The sequence below is a fragment of the Varanus komodoensis genome, unplaced genomic scaffold, assembly GCF_004798865.1.
Source record: "Varanus komodoensis strain SLA01 unplaced genomic scaffold, ASM479886v1 scaffold27, whole genome shotgun sequence".
Lineage (NCBI taxonomy): Eukaryota > Metazoa > Chordata > Lepidosauria > Squamata > Varanidae > Varanus > Varanus komodoensis.
The window spans coordinates 2,781,489-2,802,075 of record NW_025335701.1 but is presented as its reverse complement, the minus strand read 5'-3'; the positions used below and the strand labels follow the sequence as shown (position 1 = coordinate 2,802,075).

Below are 20,587 nucleotides of genomic sequence, written 5' to 3'. Positions count from 1 at the left end.
GCCCTCTCTGCAGAAATGAACCATAAGAGGAGTGAGTAGAAGGATAAGGAATTTCTGTATGTTTTGTCCTCTTTCTCTAGGAAGTGAAACAAAGTGGACCTAGAGGGAGATGCACACTGCTGGCGAAAAGGGGGAGGTGTTCCCCCCGACACCACCATGCTTAGAATCATAGAACCATAGAATAGTAGAGTTGGAAGGGGCCATGAAGGCCATCAGGTCCAGCCCCCTGCTGCTGCAGGACACCAAGACACACCATCCCACTCAGATGACTGCCCAGTTTCTTTCTGAATGTCTCTCGTGTGGGAGAGCCCACCACCTCTCTAGGCAGCTGGTTCCATTGTTGTATTGCTCTGACAATGAGGAAATTTATCCTGATTAAGGAATACATGCCTCAACAGAGCCATGTTTCCTATATGTTGGGTAGAAATTATACTAAGGCCTCCATATGTCTATAGATTGTTTGAAAGAACCTGTTGATACAGAGAGGAAGCGTGAATGTGATAAGTTTCATTTCTTGCAGTTTCTCATCCCCCCACCCCCAGTCTTAATCTGGTTGAAACTTTTTACCACAAAAGTATGAAAAACGTTTGTATCCATTTCTCCCACTGAATGCATTAATGTGTGTGTGTGTGTGAGAGAGATATGCACATTTTCGCAAGTAATTTATCCCCAAAGTAAATGATTTCATCATCATATTCATGAACACAGTTAGACTTGTTTGCATTCCTCCCACTAATTTAGGCACTTTTGATTTAAAAAAAAAAGCATTGATAAATTCAGCAAAGTGCAAGTTTCAAATATTAACTGAATTTTGGTCTGGAATGTACACTATTGTATAAGCCAACATTAAAACGTGACCCCAAGTACTTTCTATTCCAAGATCAGCAGGTTTGATCTTCCTCTCCCATCCACTGATTGTAGTATGTTTGCCACCCCTGCAATTTTTATCCTTAGAAGAGCAACCATCTGCACTTCTGTACAAAAGCCACACTCTCTACAACTCTAAAGGCTATTCATCATTCCTTCAGGGAGCATTCATCCCAAATCAGATAACTGCCATACGACCTTGCATCACCTGAGGAACAATACTTTTTGATCAGATCTGTTCCCATGTGCATCTGCTGCTCATCAAGTGCTGGCAAACAAAATTATTGGCAGGCATGTGCAAACCAGTCCTGAGAAATACATGCTATAAATTTGACAGTTAGCATTTGTAATGTTATTTCCTATGGTTGGCGGGGACAGGGGGAGGAAGTGAGCTTGTTTTGTTTAAAATTCACAGTTGAATAAAATTAATAGTGATTATAACCCAGGAAGTGCAGATTTCACAGATGGGATAGCCTTGAAGGTGTACACAGTGAAACCTACTAGATACGTAAAGGTTATTCGAAACACATGCACACAATTCTGTAAACAGGCTTTGACATTGCTCTCTTAAGAAAAAGGTTACTTCCCTAATGTAGTGCAATTAGTCACACAAAAATAGCATTGCACATATTTGAGGATACAAACTGCTATACAGGTCTGAGTTCCTATGCCTTTCTGCAAGTGACTTTAGAGGATGGAACCAGAGGAAGTCTCAGATGAGTAACAGACTGGATGGAGAAAGTTAATGAGTACTACAGACTATTAGCTAAGCTCAAAATAAATGCAAACAGGCTTGTAAGTTTGGTCATGAAAGCTTACTGATTCTAGCCTTTTACTTGGATGTGGTATTTCACTGCTTAGAGTAGAACCTAGAAGCATGGAAGCAAAAAAATCATAGGCTACTTAACCCAAGCCTTGTTTGATAGAGGAGATCCAAAGCTAGAACATTGCTATTGGATTACTGTTCCCACATCTGCTTAACAAATATGTGAGCTTATCCATCTCTCTAGGTCATTGCTTCTGTTATCTTATCATCAACACAGTTGTCTTATTGCTCAACCGAAATCTACCTCTTTAACTATTGTCTGCAATTACTCTGTGGTCTTCTTGGTTTTTTCCAGTTCTGTTGAGCCATGTATTCCTTATCTTGTATCAATGAATTTGATTTCTTTTTCCTATGTGGAATGCTTGGCACTAGTCTGTATTGAATCTCATTCTGTTGCTTTCAGCCCAGCATTCAAGTTTATCAAGCTCTCCCTGGGCCTCCATTCTGTTGTCTAAGGTGTTTGCTATTCTACCCAGTTTTGTATAGTATGCAAACCTGATTGTCTTCCCTTGTACTTCCCTCATCTGGAATATTAATAAAGATGTTGAAGAGCACTGGGCCCAGGACCCTACTAGCTACCTTCATCCAGTTTGAGAAGGTGCTATTGATGAGCATTTCTCAAAGGACAATTATTTAGAGTGTCCTGCCATATTCTCACCCTTTATTATAATCCAGGACCTGGAATCTAGTGGTAGATGGTACAAAGACAAAAAGGTAGAACCAAACTACCAAAGAGATCAGCAAGTTTTGTTTAAGGCTTCCATTCCCAGTAACTTAGCCTTGAGAGGTATAGATAGTTTAACATTTTAGAATAGGGGGAAAGTTGTGCAAAAGCCAGAAAAGTGTTGAACATGGAGAAAAGAGGCATAACTTCCTGGTGATTCCTGTAGGCTCAGATTAGGACGCTGTGAGTGGCAGATTTTGCTCCTGAGGCCAAGGTTCTGCACACTTGCTATGCACCGTTTTCGTGTACCTCTCCCCTTGCTTCTTACCTCTCTCATATCTAGCATCTTCTAATCTAGGCTCATTAGATTTTGTAATCTTCCCTGGGGAAACAGAGAAAAAAGTGCTTACTCACTCATGGGTGACTATAGGGTTCTTTTCACCAAGCTAAAAACCCAAATCTAAGCAGCGCTTGCTTTCCATGATCATCCTGGTTGCCCTCCTAGGAACCACTTCCACTTTATCTATATCCATCTTAAAGTGCAGTATCCAGAAATTAGTGAGTGATCCAAATGAGTTCTGAATAGTGCAGAATTAAGTGCAATGGTTATGTCCTGCCATTTGGAAACACTGGTTCCATTAAGGCCACCTAAAACCATATTACCTCTGCTTTCTTTTTTGCAACTTTATCACATGTACTAAAATCCTTTTTCATATGTACTGAATGAATACCCCCGTCCTAGACATGTACACTTCATTTTGTTGTAGTTGCCTAAACGTACAGTCAAGCAAGAATCATGTGGAACACTGACAATCAAATGTAGTGACAAACAAAAAATAGGCAAGGTCTCAGGGCCCTGTGGTGGACGCAAGTCCTGCAACCACCTTGTCCCAGAGAAGCCCATTTTAATATTGAAAGTGTTAAACCTTCCCCACCCTGTGAAACCTGAAATGGAACTCAGGAAGCAAAGCGGAAATGCTGCAGCTTGCCTATCCATCAGCACATATGTGATGAGTAATATGCACAGCTTAAGCCAGTCACTGTAGCAATCAACTCAATGAACAGCCCCTATGTGACAATCCACACATTCAGAAAATAATCTTTCAAGACACTGACTATTTACTGATCATTCACTATATGACCTTCAAGTACATCTGTGCAGCAGAAAACAAAGCCAGGGTAAATTCTATTACCCAGTGACAGTAAAAGGAATTCAAATTTGTCTTCTTCCTTCATCAGTATGAATGAAAGGACAATTCTAGAGTCTGACAGGATTAAAGTGTGCCCTTTCCTTTTCAAAAAAACTTTGCTAAACTAAGTTGTTCTTCAAAGTTTGCTGACCTAACAACATTCTCACCCTTGTTTTTAGTATATGCTTGACAGTAATTTCTCTTTGCCAAAACTGGCTTGTGACAAGCTCCTCTCTGGAGTTTCATGGAGCCTTCTGATAGAAGCACTCTGTCTCTGAAACACAGGAATGCTCACAAAACCCTAGCGTGTATTGTTTTTGAAATGGAGTTGATCTGCTGCATCCTTTCTAAAATGTCTAAATATTGTCTGGTTTTTTTTTTTTTTTTCTTGCCACCCCTACATTACTGATGCTCAGGTTTGATTCCAGAGTTTGATGAGGCATTAGTAAATTGTGAACAATAGGCTAAACATTGTGGAAGAAGAAAAAGACCTTGGAGTAATTGTGGACATAGGCTAAACATGAGCCAACAATGTGATGCAGCCGCCAAAAGGGCAAATGCTATTTTGGGATGCATCAACAGACGTATTAGTTCCAAATCAAGAGAAGCAGTAATTCCTCTATACTTCTCACTAGTCAGAGCTTGCATGGAATATTGTGTCCAGTTCTGGGCACCAAGATTTCAGAAAGATGTAGAAAAATTAGAAGGGGTCCAGCAGAGGGCAACAAAAATGATCCAAGGTTTGGAAACCCTGCCCTATGAGGAGAGACTGGGAGAACTGGGCATGTTCAGCCTTGAAAAGAGAAGACTGAGGGTGGAAATGATATCCCTCTATAAGTACCTTAAGGACTGTCACAAAGAGGAAGGTCAAGATCTCAATTTGCTGATGCCAGAGTGTAGGAATAATCAATTCAAGTTGCGACAACCTAGATTCAAGCTGGACATCAGGAAGAGCTTCCTCACTATCAGAGCAAAACAACAGTGGAACCAGCTGCCTAGAGAGGTGATGGGCTCTCCCACACTGGAGGCATTCAACAAGAAATTTGACAGCCATCTGAGTGGGATGGTGTAACATGGTGTCTGCAACAGCAGGGGGCTGGACTCCATGGCCTTCATGGCCCTTCCAACTCTACTATTCTATGGTTCTATGATTCTAAGCATGGTGGTGTCGGGGGGAACACCTCCCCCTTTTCACCAGCAGTGTGCATCTCCCTCTAGGTCCACTTTGTTTCATTTCCTAGAGAAAGAGGACAAATCATACAGAAATTCCTTATCCTTCTACTCACTCCTCTTATGGTTCATTTCTTCAGAGAGGGCAAGTACAGGCAGCAACAAGAAGGCAGAACAATAGATCCAAGGACTGGAATGAACTAATTCCACTGGGGCATGAGATTTCCCCATAATGATGATTCCTGAAGCTGGCTTTGCCACTGCACTGATGAAACGCCAGACAAAAGCAATGTGGATGTTCAGTTGTATCAGTATTAATGTTCTGTGATATTTCTTCTAGAAGGGAAGATTCTCCAGCAATTTTTTAGGGGTAAGGCTCACTTTTAGCAGTGATGGTAGTACATGTGTGCTCCACAAACCTTTTTTAAAAGCTGTGTGCTTGCATTGTATTGTTGCTGCTGTACGTATGTAAGCAGACTCACCATCACCGTGCCTTCCTTCACAAGATCTTGGACATAGCAACATTTTGGAGATTGAGAAGAGGACCTGGCTTCTGCCATACGCAAAGAATATACTGCAAAAGGCCTTTTTGGAGAATTAGAAATAGAAGTATATTTACAATTTGTGATTGCCTTTCAGGGCATGAGCTAAGGAATCCATGTGGAGGTGGTAATCCATGAGATTGCCTGGGCTCAGTTCCCTGGACTCTGGTTCACTTTGCAGCTCTCCGTCGTCTGAGTTCCGGGCAAGATTTCGAGGAGCACTTGTGAGGAACTGAGCCCCACGCTCTGTGCAAGCAGTGTCTCACTCACACCGCATGTGGGTCACTATTTGAGGTTTGGAACTGATGCCAAATAAGGCTGGTTATGATGTGCTGACCAGGAATGTAGCTTCCTACAACTCCTAGTAGCAATCCCCATGTTTGCCAGTAGCAGCCACTATTGAGTAGATGCAACTTACCAGGAAAGCAGCCCACCATGACCACAGCTCAAGGAACATCCCCCTTCCATGCCAGTTGCAGCTGCCTTTTGTGCTGCTGCAGCTGCTGCAGAAGAAGTCTGATGGTTGCCAAACTGGTGACTGACAAGTGTTCACAGTCTTCCTCATGACTTGGCTTACTTTGGAAGACCAGGCCAAGTACAAGGGGAACCCTATGAATGCTTGGAGGAACAGAATCCAATAGGGTTTGGCCCAACCCTTGCACAAACTTTCCCAAGGCAGCTTAGGACAATAAAACAACTGTCCTAGACTGCACTAAAATTTACAACACAGTTAAAAACTACACATCAGAAAAAGGAGACAATTTATCAGAACAAAAAAAAAATCCTGTGAGCAAGCAACAGATCAGAATGCAAGAGTCTATGCACCCCTGGTTATATATGAAGTCAGCATTTCTTTACGAACGAATAATCTATACCGTATTTTACACTAGATATCACCAACACTTCAAAATTAGCAAAACATCTATGAGAAGATAAGTATCTCTTGAAAGATTATATATGACTTTGTGAACTAATTGCTGTATCTTAATTTAGTCTAGCCTAACTTCTTGTATTTTACATCAATACCCGATACTTTGAGAAGATACAATTACACAGCCATGAAGATTAAAACCAAATTCTCATTAGTGAAGAGAAACAGATATTAGCAAAACAAGCAACACAAAGCAATGAAAGAGAAATAATCACACAAGATTCCACCATGTGATATTTACCTTGGTTTTTCTCGATTGTAAAATTGGGATTGTTGGCCATTTCAGGTGGAAGATTGTAAACAAAATAGTGTCCACTTTTAGGATCATCTTTGTCAATGGCTCTCATAGTATGAATGATCTAAAATAGGTGAAACAATGGTTACAGAAATCTGAAATATTACATAGGTACTTTGATCAGAATAGGTATGGAAAGGAAGAGCTTTATGTTTTAAAATAGTATGAGTCAGGAAATTGATTAGGCTGGATCCAAATTAATTTAATTAATGTAGTTGATGAACAGTTTTTGTAAGTTATTGCTAACTTGTCCCTCTGATTTCAATGGAACCCAAATTCAACTAAGTCCAATATTTCATTGCAAAATAGCATTTCAACATTCATTTGCTTGTCTAATGGTTTGTAGTACAAAAGATTCTTTAGCAACCATAAACACACATTAATAATTGCATAGTCTTATAATTTTTAAAATTTTTGTACACTATTTTGAATCAATAAATTGAAGATGGAGAGGAGGGGGATTATGTAAGCTAGTTTGAGCTTTTCAAAGAAAAAGGTGAGATATAAATACAAATCAACACACAATCAAATTTGATCATGCTGTGGAGAAGCTGCAGGTAGGGAGGCTCTCCATCTTCTGATTCCTACAATTGAAGTTTCTCTTCAAGTTATAAGATCAAGCCTGACTGTTCTTCTGGTATCCTATTGATATCCTAGGCATAACCCTATGACTTTCAGTCAGATGGAATGCTCCAAAAAACATAACAAGGGGAAATGAAGCACCACAATGTTGACACAATTATTTAGACAATGTTGAGCAATTCTATATCCTTCCATTTCAAGTGAGACAGAAGATTATGCTTAATTTCCCTATGAGCTGAATGAGAGTGCTGAAGCCCAGTCCTAATTCGTATTAATTTCCTAATTTCCTTCAAAATAACTCCTGTTGATCTCAATTGTACTTACTTTTCTGCAACTGTGTTCAAATTTGCAGATTAAATTGTGTAATTTTAACTATAACATGTGCCAAATTAGGATATTGATCACTACGTAAGTATGGCTTCTCAGATATTCAGCAGAAGCCATTGTGTCATGCAGGTAGTTGCTATTAGCTCTATTGTTTATTAACTCCCATCCCATCCTTGAAAGGTGTTAAATTAGCTAGAAGAGATGAGAATCTGTCTTCTCACCAATTACCACTGTCATGAATACTTACTCTGCTTATCTCGTACACAGTTTTTCTTTGAACAGAAATATCACAGGCTGTACCTCTTGCATTACGTGGACTTTTGGTCCTACTCGTATATTTGTTTTTACTAGTTCATGAAAAGATCAAGACCTTAGCTACTGTTTTTACAATGCTATGGAATGGGAAGGGAAATAAATTGGCTTGAACATGGAGGAGTGCCATGTAGGTGGGATTTGCGAAATTTATCCAGAAGGGTTCCCTCCATCTTTTCCCATAATTTGAATGCTCTTTTCAGTCAGGATGAGATAATATTGGTTCAACACACCCAATGATCTGCTTGGAGTAAGGTGCTGGCTTTTCACCAGCCCACAAAGAGGAACTATTAGGATAATACCTGCTTGTCTGCAGACCAGCTTAGCATGTGCAATCCATGTAGCAGGGATGTACAGATTAAATGCAAGTTTTGCAAGGAAGTATTTCAGAAAACATTCAGATTCCAGTTCTCCCTCCCTCCATCCCTTCTTTTCTTCCTTCTAAATGTGCTGTATCTTCAGGATACTGTGATCTTGCAAGAAACATCCTACAGTAAAAATGCTTCATAATGGGTATCCAAGCAGGTGTACACAAAACACTCTCAGCCAAAAAACCTGCTACCATCTCCTTTGCTACTGCCCCATTAGCCCTGGGGAAAATGAGGCACATTCTATTCCTGCTGGGATGCTGCATGAGGCATACAGCCCCCATTGTTCTCCATGCAGCAATTGTAGCCCCCTCTGCTGTTGCTTCTTCCCCTTCTGTCTAAAGTCAGGCTGATAAACTAAGCATGAGCAGATGAAGGAAGGCCGTGAAAATGGTGATGGATGTTCAGAAAAGGGGTCGGGCAGACCCTGTTGTGTTTGGCCTCAAGCAGCATTTCCCTTCCCTCATCATAGGAATAAAAAGAAGGCTTGTTCAATCCCTCACTAGATCTCTGCACATGATCATCACGAATGTGAGCCAATCCATAGATCCACTTATTATATATTTGTCTAGTCTTGCTTTACAGCCATCTAGCCAATAGCTTTTACCAAACACTGTGGCTACGAAACCCACAATTAAATTGCATTTTATTTTTACTTTCTTACGGTAGGCTCTCCTTTTGCTGATTGATTTTATTGTTCTATTTCTAGACCTGTGAAAAAAATGTTCACCCTTTTTGAGTAGAGAAATGGGAGATAAGGCATTTTCACTAGATTTGTCCACAGGCAGATTGCTCAAATGGAAAAACACACTATGCAAAAACCACAAAATTGTGCAGAGGGAGAGTTATTGAACATCCCTTCCAGGTATCTACTCTGATCTACTGTGGACTTCCACTGAACATAGATTAGATGCTGTAATTTTCACTCATTCTCACATCCAACTTTGCTTATTAAATTGCTCCTACCACCACCATCATCCACCCTTTCTCCTTCATTAGGATGTGGGAAGGCATATAAAATAATGTTGAGAAAATGTCAGGTTTTTTTTCTCATATTCAAGTCAAGACATTAAAAGTTCATGCTTTCATAGCAGCTTTCATCTCACACACCCTGGAGTACATGCAATGCATACAATGAGAAAGTCCTAATTTGTGTGTGGAAAAAAAAAAAGAATGAGAGAAAAGGGTCAGAAACTATTTCTGTTTTGTGAGCTCTGGTAAAGGCCAAGCAGCTTTTCACTGCCCTGTTCCTGCTATTCTAACATTTCTCCCTCCCCCTTGATGCTGAGTGAGACCTTAATGAAGCGCTGCTACTAAAGTAACTCCTTGGCTCTTTCTTGCTTAGAGAATACAACATAAGAAAATTAAAGGGAGAGGGGCGCTCATGAATGACCTGTCATTGTAAAAGTTGCCAAAATATATTGCTTTGCAATATGCATGCAACAACTGGCCTAGAAAATCTACATAATAATAATATAATTAGTTGTCTGGAAAACAGTGTTTGAAGAGGAAAAATCTTTTTGTATTTCAGTTAGTTGTACATTGCTTTAATTTTTCTAAAAGTTAGAAATAAAGTCACTTGATTAAAGGTAGTATTAACAGTTCCCATTCTGAAAACCTAATGGAGGTAGGAAAAGAGCAAACAGTTGTATACACACAGACACACAGACACACAGAAATGGGCAGGGGGACTGAAATAGTATTTTCAGTATTTTAATTTTAAAAAGAGCATAATGTCCTATTCATTTTACAGTAGCATAGAACCAGAGACTTTTAAACTTGGAAAAGACCTTGGAGGTCATCTATTCCAGCCTCCTGCTTGATGTGCTGGAGCTTCTCTGACAGATTAGCTTTCCAGCCTCCTCCCCAACAAGTCCAGTGAAACAGAAGGCATCACCTCCAAAGGCAGTCTATTCCTTCGTCAAACATATCTCCATTAGGAAGCCTCTAATATTTGGCTTAAATCTGCTTCCCTACAGTTTCTACCAATTGTTTCTAAACCTGTCTGTAAAAAGTGTAAATATTATTGCTCAGAAGCACCCCACAAGCATAAGGAGAAGCATATGGACACTATGCTCCCGTTTATATGGCCTCATGCTGCATTAGCTTATTTTACCACCTCCATCATGCTTCTGGTTTGTGTTTAGTTTATGATACACTAAAACACTTAGACCCTTTTCAGTTGTACACTTGCCAGATCCTGTTCCCTCATCCTATTCTGGGGCTGTTGATTTTTCATGCATAAACTGAGGACTTTACATTGATCTCTGCTGAATTGCATTTTAATAAGTTATGGCTAAACGGTCCAAACTATTAAGATCCTTCCATGACAGGCCGTCAGATATTTCAAGGAGGTATCATGTTTCTCCCCCAAAGTAAACATACCCAGCTTTTTCCATTTCTCCTCACAATAGGTGGTTTCTATCTTGGCTATCTTCCTCTAAATGCCGGTTTATTTGCTCTGTAGCATTAAGAAGGCAGTGAAGACAGTTTTCGTACTATAGAATTGCTTAACTAAAATTGCTTTATTTTGCTTTTGAAAAGGGACTGGACTCATTCCACACATTTTTTTTTTTCAATACCACATTTAGACCTTGCCTTTTTTTCTTTTTCCTTTCTTTCTGTTATGATAAAACCTAGGCATCGGTACCATGCCTTTCTTGAGTATGTGTGGAATATGGGGATATAGCCCCACCTTATTGTCACAACCTTGCCCCCGTTATCTCTTTTTGGAAAAAAGTTACAGTCTCAGAATCACCATAAATGAATGCAGAGCAAGGATTTGAGTCCACGCTTCAGATCCCCCATCCCCACCTTCCAACAGCAGTGTATCCATGCCATGTTCAGTGGGGACTTGCAGAAACACATTCAGTGGCAGGTGGCTGTGAGCTGCCCAGCACTTTAAGTATCCACAAATGCTTTGAGAAACTGCCATTCTGTAGCACTGTGGGGATTTTTAAAGGGTGGGTTGCCAGCTGCTTCTTCACAAGATCAAGAGTCCAAGAACTCTCAAGAGTACAGAGGAGATTTGAAGACAGGGACAACCAATACAAGGTGTCACCACCACTTGGCCTTACTATAATGCTGAGTCCCCAGCAGCTGTTCAGAGATGTCAGTGCTACAGGCTTGCATGAGGCCTCTATTCAATATGTCACTCTGGCCTTTCATTATCTGTAAATGAATGCTGATGCATCTTTCTTTCCATCAGTGCATGCTTGTTGACTAGTGATTTTGTTTGTTTGGATCAATATGAATGAATCTGTTGGAAGATGCAGCAGAGGAAAAATGTAAGAAGAGGAAGAAGAAATATGTAATCTTCTTAGGTCCTAATAAAACTAGGCAGGTGATAACCTTCTACCTTTGCATAGAAACAACAACAGCAATAGCCACAACAACAACAACAAAAACAAAAACACAACCCAATCTACTGTTAACAAAAGAGACGTCTTTTCATGAGGAAGGGATCTTGGACAACTTCATTGTTTGAAGATATAAAGTTGTTTGTGGCTCTGTATGGACTAAGTCCTCAAACCAATGCTCAGGCACAAAAGGAAAGGGATTGCACAGTGCTGCTTGAGGCATTTGGCAAAAAGTATAACTGCATTTGTCAGTTCAGAAGGAAATACTGTTTTTTTGCATTCCTCTGGCACTTCCCTTCCTGCCACACTTTTGTCTTCTAAATACAATGTGCCATCATAACTGTACCAAATAAACTTGAGAGACTGGTCAAAGAAAGAATTATAAACCCAGAAGAAGCTTTACATTCTTAAGCACATAAGTCAGAAACTGGAAGTAGGAACAACATTATTAAAGTGACCTTTCCTGCTTCTTGATATTTATCCAAGAAATGTGGTTTTTTTTTTCCCACTGTTTTTTTAGCAGAAAAAAATGGAAAAGAGATTTCCCAGCAGTGTCTTGGGGGTGGGGCTTACCATTTAATATGGCAACAGCATCAGTCCTTTTTGTGTATGTGAGCAGGTCGTGGAAGCACCTTTGCCACCTTCCCGCCAGTTTTTATTGTCCTTCAAGCATAGGCTGCATTCACACAACAGAATTAGCAATCCTGCACTTTTCCTGTTACCTTTCTGACAGACATTCAGCTGGTTTCTACTTTATCATGGTTCCTATCCTTACTGCTAAGTCCTCCCACTGTTGCTAATAGTCACTGCACCTGAAATTGAATCCCAATGCATATCATTCCCTGCCTATGTCACCTGCTTCTTCCTTATCAGCCCACACTTAGAGGCTCAATGAAGCTACTCCTGCAGTTGTCAGTCTTTTCAGAAGACTCTATGGCAGCTGTATATTAAGCCCATGAAAACCATGCTCTTTGGTTCAGACAACACAAGAAGCCATGATGTTATGTAGAAACCACAGAACAAAGTGTTCTTTCTTATCTTGTTTTCTAAAGACAAAACTTACCAAGGTGACATACCATGAATAAGTTCAGAAAGTATGACAGAGCAATAGTAGTAAAACCCACCATGGCTTGTCTGAAGCCAGCCACAGTGTCATTCAGGTAAAATAGCAAAGCACATTTGGAGAAAACAATCTAAGATGGTTTTCTGTATTAATTTTTAAACAAATTGTAGAGAAACTGACAGAAATGTTCAGTATTCCCATCAGCTTATAGAAAGTTTTGACTGATCCTGGAGCCTATAGACCTATATCCTTGATTAACTAAGATGTGAAAATTTTTACAGCAATTTTTGCAAAGAGGCAAATATTTTTTCAAGGTTTTATTGGCAACAATGTTAAGGTGAATCAAAGTGGTTTTTTAATACTCAGGCAGATGGCAGATTTGACTAGAAGAGCATTAAATATAATTGAATATATATACAACTGATATTTAAAAACTGGTATAAAGGCATTAGATATTTTCAAAGCTTTTGACTGTGTGGAATGGTCAATAATAAAGATATTAATAGAATTAATGGTATTTGGTCCATGGTTTAGAATTATAATAAATCAATTATACTCAAGACATTTTGCAACAGTAAATGTTGATATAATGGACCAAATATCCCTAGGCTGAATTACTAGACAGGGTTGCTCTCTCTCTCCCCGATATTGCTTGCTTTGATTATAGAACTGCTAGCAAATAGAATTAGGAATGATAATTCAATAAAAGGTATAGGATTTGAGTATAAAATTAAGATTAGATTATTTATAATGATATATTATTAACAATAAAAGATCCATTTAAAGTTATGGATCGGATAAAAATACATTCAAAAGAATTTGGAAAAATAGCAGGTTTAAAAGTAAATTGGGACAAATCAAAGATGATGTTATTTAATTGTAATAAAATGAAAAAGGATGAGGTTAAGAGCAAGTTAGAAGATATGTAAAATTATTAAGATGTAATTATTACAAAAATGCAATGTTTAAAAGAAAGTAATTTTGATAAGTTAAAATATGAAATGAAAGAGAAAATGAATGAATTTAGAAAGATTGGTTTTTCATAGTTTGGTAGAATAGTAGCATTTAAAATGAAGATTTTACCTAAGATTAATTACTTAAGATTAATTCACCTAAGATTAATTAATTGATTAAGCTTGTGTCATTGACAATTAAGTTAACAGAGAAATACTTTAAAGAATGGCAAAACATGACGAATAATGTTTGTAATGGGGATAAAAAAAAAATAAGGATTAATGTAAAAAGATGGTATATGCCCCAGAAAACAGGGGGTTTAGGTATTCCCGAAGTGAAATTTTATTATGTAGCTAATCAAATGATGCCTATACCAGATATTATAGTACATTATTATATAGTTTATAATAATTATTATGTAGTTTATAATAATGTAGTATATCTGGTAGAATAATTATTATAATTATACTATTATAAATTATAATACCAAGATTTAGAGGAATCCTCATTAAACAATTTTCTTCAACAAGAGAACAAAAACATTATCAAAATGTTAGGAACCCATTTTTTAAGAATATGGTCAGAATTTGGAATAAATATGGGGATATATTATCCCATCAGTTTTGGTGTTATATCCAATTACGGCATTAGAAATATTCCCAGAGAATCTGAGGAGTAGTTTGAGGAAAGTACTGAAGAGTAAATATGCTATTAGGTTACAAAATGAAGTGCAATACAAGCAATAGTTGGACAGGGTAAAGTAAATTGGTATAATATACTTCAATTAGATTATTGGACTAAAGACTGGTTGAAGAAAATAGGAAATATTGAGAATATACTAAATTTCAAGATATAATTTTACAGAAAGAAAAATAAGATAGTATGTTGATGAGAGGAATGATAAGTAAAATGTACAATATATTACTAGAAGGGGACAATCGATATGATCCTCTTAAAGAGTCTTGGGAAATAGATTTAAAAAGAAACATTAATACTGAAGAATGGAATAATATGCAAATTTTAAAATTTATGTCTATAAGAATTAAAGAGATTTGGAAATCTCTTGTAAACTAATTAAATTGGTTTGGAAATGGTACTTAATTAAATTGGTACTTATTAAATTGAATTATATGAATAATGAATATTCCAACATTTGTTGAAGATGTGCTCGGGAAGTGGATACATATTTCCTTATTTGGTGAGAGTATAAATATATAAAGGTTTGGAAAATGGTTTTTAAAGAAATTAGTAAAATATTGAATTTAAACACTGAAGCTGACCCTGGACTAGCATTACTGTCATTATTTAGAGAACAGATGGGACAAAATACTAAAGAATTAAGTATAAATTTATTAACAGCAGTAAGATTAATAATAGCAAGGAACTGGAAAATAAAGGGTGAATATCAAATAGTTGACTGGTATAAAGAAGTCCAGAATATAGCTATTAAATGATAAGTTAACTGGTGATATTAAATGAAAAAAGGTTTGATAAGGAAAAATATTTTTGAAAATATTTGGAAACCATTTACTGAATATGTTTTAATAAAAGGAAAGGGGCGTGAACCACCACAAGAGCCAAAGTAGTTCTGGAAGGGAAGTGGGGCAACCAGAATGAATAAATGATATTGCATTAAGTGAGTTGATTTGTTGGTTCTGATGAAGGTAGCACTGGCATTGCTGTATTGTTTCATTTTGCCTATTAGTAATGTTTAATTATGTTTATTGTTCTTCTTGTATTGTTTTTGTTAGTTGTATAAAATTTTATAAAAGAAATAGAAAGGATTTCTTGTAATAGAAGAAGACTTCTTTTTTCAGAGGAGCCTTTGGATACAACTATCAAATTAAAAATAATTATTGGAAAAGTATAATGCTATTAACCTCTGATTATTTCCTCAGCACCTGAGCTTGTTGATGGCTAAATCTATTAGGTGTTTCACATGACCCAAATATTTCAGGGGTGTAATACTAAAATTATGAGAGGTAACCTAATTTGATGCTTTGCATTAGGGTAAATTAATGATATTCAAAATTACCAGGATTCTCTGAACATCATATTACTACTTATCTCCTGCCCAATTAACCAATTACCACCTGTGTCTGTGATCACTGCACACTATGTGCAAACAAGAAAGTTGTGCAAATTGAGCAGTTACAGAATGAGAGATAAACACAAATGTGTGCAAATTTCATGCAATGTGTGCGAAGTCATGCAATTTTCTTAGACTAAAGGGGAAATTTTGTGGAAATTGGACTGGGAACTAAACTAGGAACTGGGGATGAAATGAACTGCAAGAATATGTTTGACAATTTAAAATGTCCTTTGGCAGACATATTCTTGTGCTCATGTTTAGAGCATCAAATGGGGTACGCTCACATGGAAGTAAGCAAATGCAAAATTCTCATTCATCACTACTTTGCACATACTTAACTCTGTGAGGTAGCCAAGGGTTTTTCTGGATTGGGACATTTAAAAAAAGCCATTCTCCCTGCAGCCCCCAGGCTGATAGCATTTAGGATGCCCAAGGAAATGATGCCCTCAGACAAAGATATATCAGGAACATGGCAATCAGAAAAGTTGTCCTCACCTGAAAGCAGCGGAAATCTCCCACCACCACCACCACACCACACCACACCACACACAGTTGCTTTCACTGGAGACAAATGGACCTGTGAAAGTGGCCTTGGCTTTTCATCCCACCTTCATTCTGGACATTCGGGGAACATTTTCCATTTAGCTTCAAGGCAAGTTTAAGCTTTTTCCAAAAGTAAATTGAACTGCCAATAAGCTTGTCAACTTGCAGTTTCAAGAAGCAAGCTTTAACACCTAATAAGTAAATATACTCAAGAGTGTTTATTTGCCAGTTAAAGCAGCAAGCCGATTCACCTCCATTTAAAGTAAATTCTTTTATTTCTTGTTAATCCTTCATTGCTCGTTTGGCTCCTCTTGGTAAATGTATTATATTCAGAAAGGAGCACAGGAATAAATTAGGAAAACCAAAGGCAATGATAGACAAATCATTAAAGACAAAATAAACCAGCACAGAGAATCCCTGAGATTGTGGAGCTACATGATCTACAATGTCTGTGGAGAGCTGGCTCAAAATTCCAAGCAAAATTCCATGCATGCATGGATGGGGAGAAGGGTAATCTCAATTGTATTTGAAATATGAGTAAACCATTTTTAGCAGTTGAATTTCAAGGATACTTTTTAAACATGAGACTTGTAAAATTCATTCCCAGATACTGAGTTTGCAGGGAAGCATGCATGTAGGAAGGGATTCCTCTGTTTTCAGCCAGGGATGAATGAAAAGCACGTTCTTGTTTGCACATTACACATGTGTCTCATTTTAACCCTTAAGGCATGAGCAAAATATTCACAATTTCCAGAATCTGTGTGTGCATTTGAAAGTACCCTTCCAAAAATGTATGTTCCTTCCTACTTTCCATGAAAATGAATGCATTTTCATACTGCAGCCTGTCCAAAACACTTTTCTTATTTGGAAAGGAGGGGGATTGGCACTACATTTGGCAATTAGAAAGAGATGAGCTGAGCAGCAAGCACCTCAGAGGGCCTCACTGAGTTCCAACACCACTTATTCCCATTCCCACTTATGGTACTCCCTTATGATACAATCTGCATGTAGAAGAAATACTATAATGTCTCCTTAAATCTTAACTCTCATTTAAGCACGGTGTGAGAAGAGCCTTATTGGAAGTTGTACTGGTGGTTAGAAAAACTACCCCTTTGTGAAATGTGCAAAACTTGTAAAGTTTCCTTGAGAGCTTCCTCAGTTAAGTAAAGGTTTTTTCTTGCTTGCTTAAGTTTGTTGTGTTTTATAAAATAGGGCTAGTTTTTGCTGTAGAAACTGTTTTAAATGGGATTTAAAAAAATGGCATTGATTGCTGCTTAATAGTTCAGAATTACTGGCCATATCTCTTTCATCAGAACCTGAGGAAGGAGGCTGCCCCACCACTTCCATGTCTATGCTGCCTGGGATAACAGTTCATCACTTTCATTTCCTCCCTTTTGGAAAAGCGAGGTGGGGAAATGAGCAAGTTGTGAGTGTCTGAAACTTGGGGGTGCTCTTTCTGATAACCTAATCCAGGAGAGTAGGTCTGCTAGGATGGTCCTGGATCCTACGGAGGAGACTCATCTATTTGAAGAGCAGTCAGAGGCCAGTCCTCTTTCTGAAGACTTTCTCTATCTGAAGGAGTGTTCTGTCTGTACCCAGTTAAAAGGGAGGAGCAGCAGAGTGACTGGAGTTGCACATGGCTCATCTTTTCATAGCTTTCTCCACTGAAGAAATACAGTACGCGTGGTATTTCTGTTTCAATCATGGTAGCATTTCTTCTGAATTTGCATCAATATATATGAAACAGCAAATGCACATTTTATGCTAACCTCCATGCTGTCAGTGCATGTGTGTGGATGTAAGTGGACAGAATCTAATACTTTGGTAGTATGCTTGCTTGCCTTCACTTATATTCTATAGACACTGACAAGATTCAATACTCCGTCATTCAACAGTATGTTTTTGCTAATCAGGTATATTTTAACCATCCAATTACTTAGGAGCATGCATGGAAAAATCCAACAGGATTTATTTCTGAATAAACGCAAGGCTGTAAGTCTTATTATTTATAAGATAACTTATAGGCCAGCTGGGTTGAACTGTGGGGTAAAGATGAAATGAATAAAATGTCTCAGTAAATGAATGCAAAGAAACTGATGTGAGGGATCAAACTGTTGGATTCACATACATGGTTAAATACAATCAAACAAATCAGGAGTAAATATAATTAGTAATGTTGCAAATAGCTGAATCAGGAAAACATAAATTTGAATTTGTGCAGATGGAATCAAATTATGAAAAGTCAAACGCCCTCCCACCGTACCACTAAATTAGTTCCAGATTAATTTGATGGATTCTCTGGGTTTGGAGTTATTTGCAACCTGTACAAAGAATATTGAATTTCAGTGTAGGCATTTTCTTCCTAAACTGGTAATTTGTTAATGTTAAAAATCACATTTTCTTATTGGGTAGAAACAAGGGAAGGGCACAAGCAAGAGTTAAAAACTGGTCTTTCCAAATCTGCAAAAATGCATAAAGAATGCCAAACACAAAATGGCATGCTTTTTCAGCAGATCTTAGTTTAGTATTCTGCTGTTATGGATACAGAAGAAAAGCAAGAAGAATTCATCTAGCAATGTTATACATCAACAGTTTTTAATGCATTCTGTCATGTCACCAGCAGCTGTGGTTGCCTCTTTCAATTATATCAGGACCCAAAATAGAACACGTGGAGAAATGAACTATATTAGGTGGTTCACCCAGTATATTTACAGACTGCAAATAGGGTTTTCTAAGAGGTTGAGATGTAATCAGCTTCCTTAAGGTGATTCAAACTCAGTTTAACTTAGCTGTAAGTTAACCTGCAAATGTGTAAATGTATTCAGATAGGAGAAAACAACCGTGTACTTTCTTCATGACAGATGATGACGATTTAATTTGAAAGAAGCAGGAGAATTTGGATCTAGACTGGAGGAGACTTGGTTGGTTATTTCTGTGCAGGGTTGTTAATCTAAATCTGCGTATGACATTGAGTTCCTTGCTACCTCATAGCACTCTGGGCTAAAAGTCCTCTGTCCTCCCATTGCTTTTTTTAAATGACAGCATTACTTTCTAACTAATTAGCAGTGATCAAGATGTAGACTGCAATGTGACCCAAGGTGGCTAATATCCTTGGTGTCGATGTTGTTAAAAAGAAAACAGATGAAATGATAGAAAGAGAACAAATGGCAGTGGAAATGCAGAAGAAGGCAGAATCAACTATTGTGAAGCAGATAGTTTTACTTCTCAGACCTGTCTGACAAACTGAATCTGACAAAATCTACCCTCTCCTTGCTGCCAATTATTGAAATATAGTGATCTCAGTATTGTAATGTGGGAACTCCATCATGCTAACATTTAAAAACAAGGGAAAACAAGGATATCTTTTTCAATCATTCATTTATTTAAAACTTTTGTAGACCGTCCCATTACTGAAGTCTCAGGACGGATTAACGATACAAAATGTTTGGGTTTTTTTAAGCATCCTAAAATTTAGTCAGTAATAAAACCCCAATTAAAACAGTCAGGTCTTAAAACATTGGGAAAATAAGAAGGTTTTGGCCTGGTACTGAAAAAAATAAAGTGATGGCACCAGGGGAACCTCTCTGGGGAATGAATTCCACAATTGGGGTGCCACTGCAGAGAAGGCCCTTCTCTGGTGAGCCACCCTCCTAATCTCCTTCAGGGAGTGCACCTGGAGAAGGGTGTCTGCCCCAGATCTTAAGGGATGGGCAGGCACATAAGGAAGGAGATGCTCCTTCAGGTAACCAGGTCCTAAGCCATTTAGGCTTTATAGATCATCACCAGCACCTTAAATTGGGCCTGGGCTTCAACTGGAAGCCAGTGTAGGTAGAAAGGGACTGACGTTATGTCTTTATACCTGCCGGTCCCTGTTAACAACCTGGCAGCTCTATTCTGGACCAGTTGAAGTATCTGGACCATCTTCAAGGGCAGCCCCACGTACAGCATGTTATAGTAGTCCAATTGGGAGGTTACCAGGGCATGGGTCACCACTGCCAGGCACTGCCCATCCAGATAGGGGAGCAGTTGATAGATCAGCCAAAGCTGAAGGAAAGCACTCCTTACCACCACTGCCACCTGGGATTCCAGGGACAGCTCTGGGTCAAGGAGCACCCCCAAAATGTGCACCCTGTCCTTTAGGGGGAGTGCAACTCCATCCAGAGCAGGGTTAGAAACACCTACCCAGGAGGCTAAACTGCCTACCTTCGTCATGTCTGGATTAAGCTTCAATTTATTGACCCTCATCCAGCCCATCACCCCAGCTAGGCACAGGTTCGGGGCCTCCACTGCCTCACCTGGATTCTATGTAAAAGAGAGGTAGAGTTGGGTGTCATCAGCATACTGATCAGCAGCCAAGAAAGGCAAGGGTTGAGTAAGCAAGTTGCAGGCCAGACAAGTCCAAGCACCTTGTCCATGTCCTCAGGCTGCAACAATTGAAACTCATCCAACAAAGATGGACTGGACAACATTCTGGACACCTCCCATACAATTTTGACTGTTGC

At 38.5% G+C, this 20,587-nt stretch overlaps 1 protein-coding gene across 3 annotated transcripts in view; it reads right to left on the bottom strand.

Annotated features, from left to right (window-relative positions):
- CDH8 (cadherin 8) overlaps positions 1-20,587 on the bottom strand; it is a 299,609-nt gene that overhangs the window by 35,474 nt on the left and 243,548 nt on the right. For all 3 annotated transcript variants that reach the window (XM_044434245.1, XM_044434247.1, XM_044434246.1), the window contains one exon: positions 6,432-6,549. In XM_044434245.1, coding sequence (XP_044290180.1) covers positions 6,432-6,549 — 118 coding nt within the window. The remainder of the gene's footprint in view (positions 1-6,431; positions 6,550-20,587) is intronic.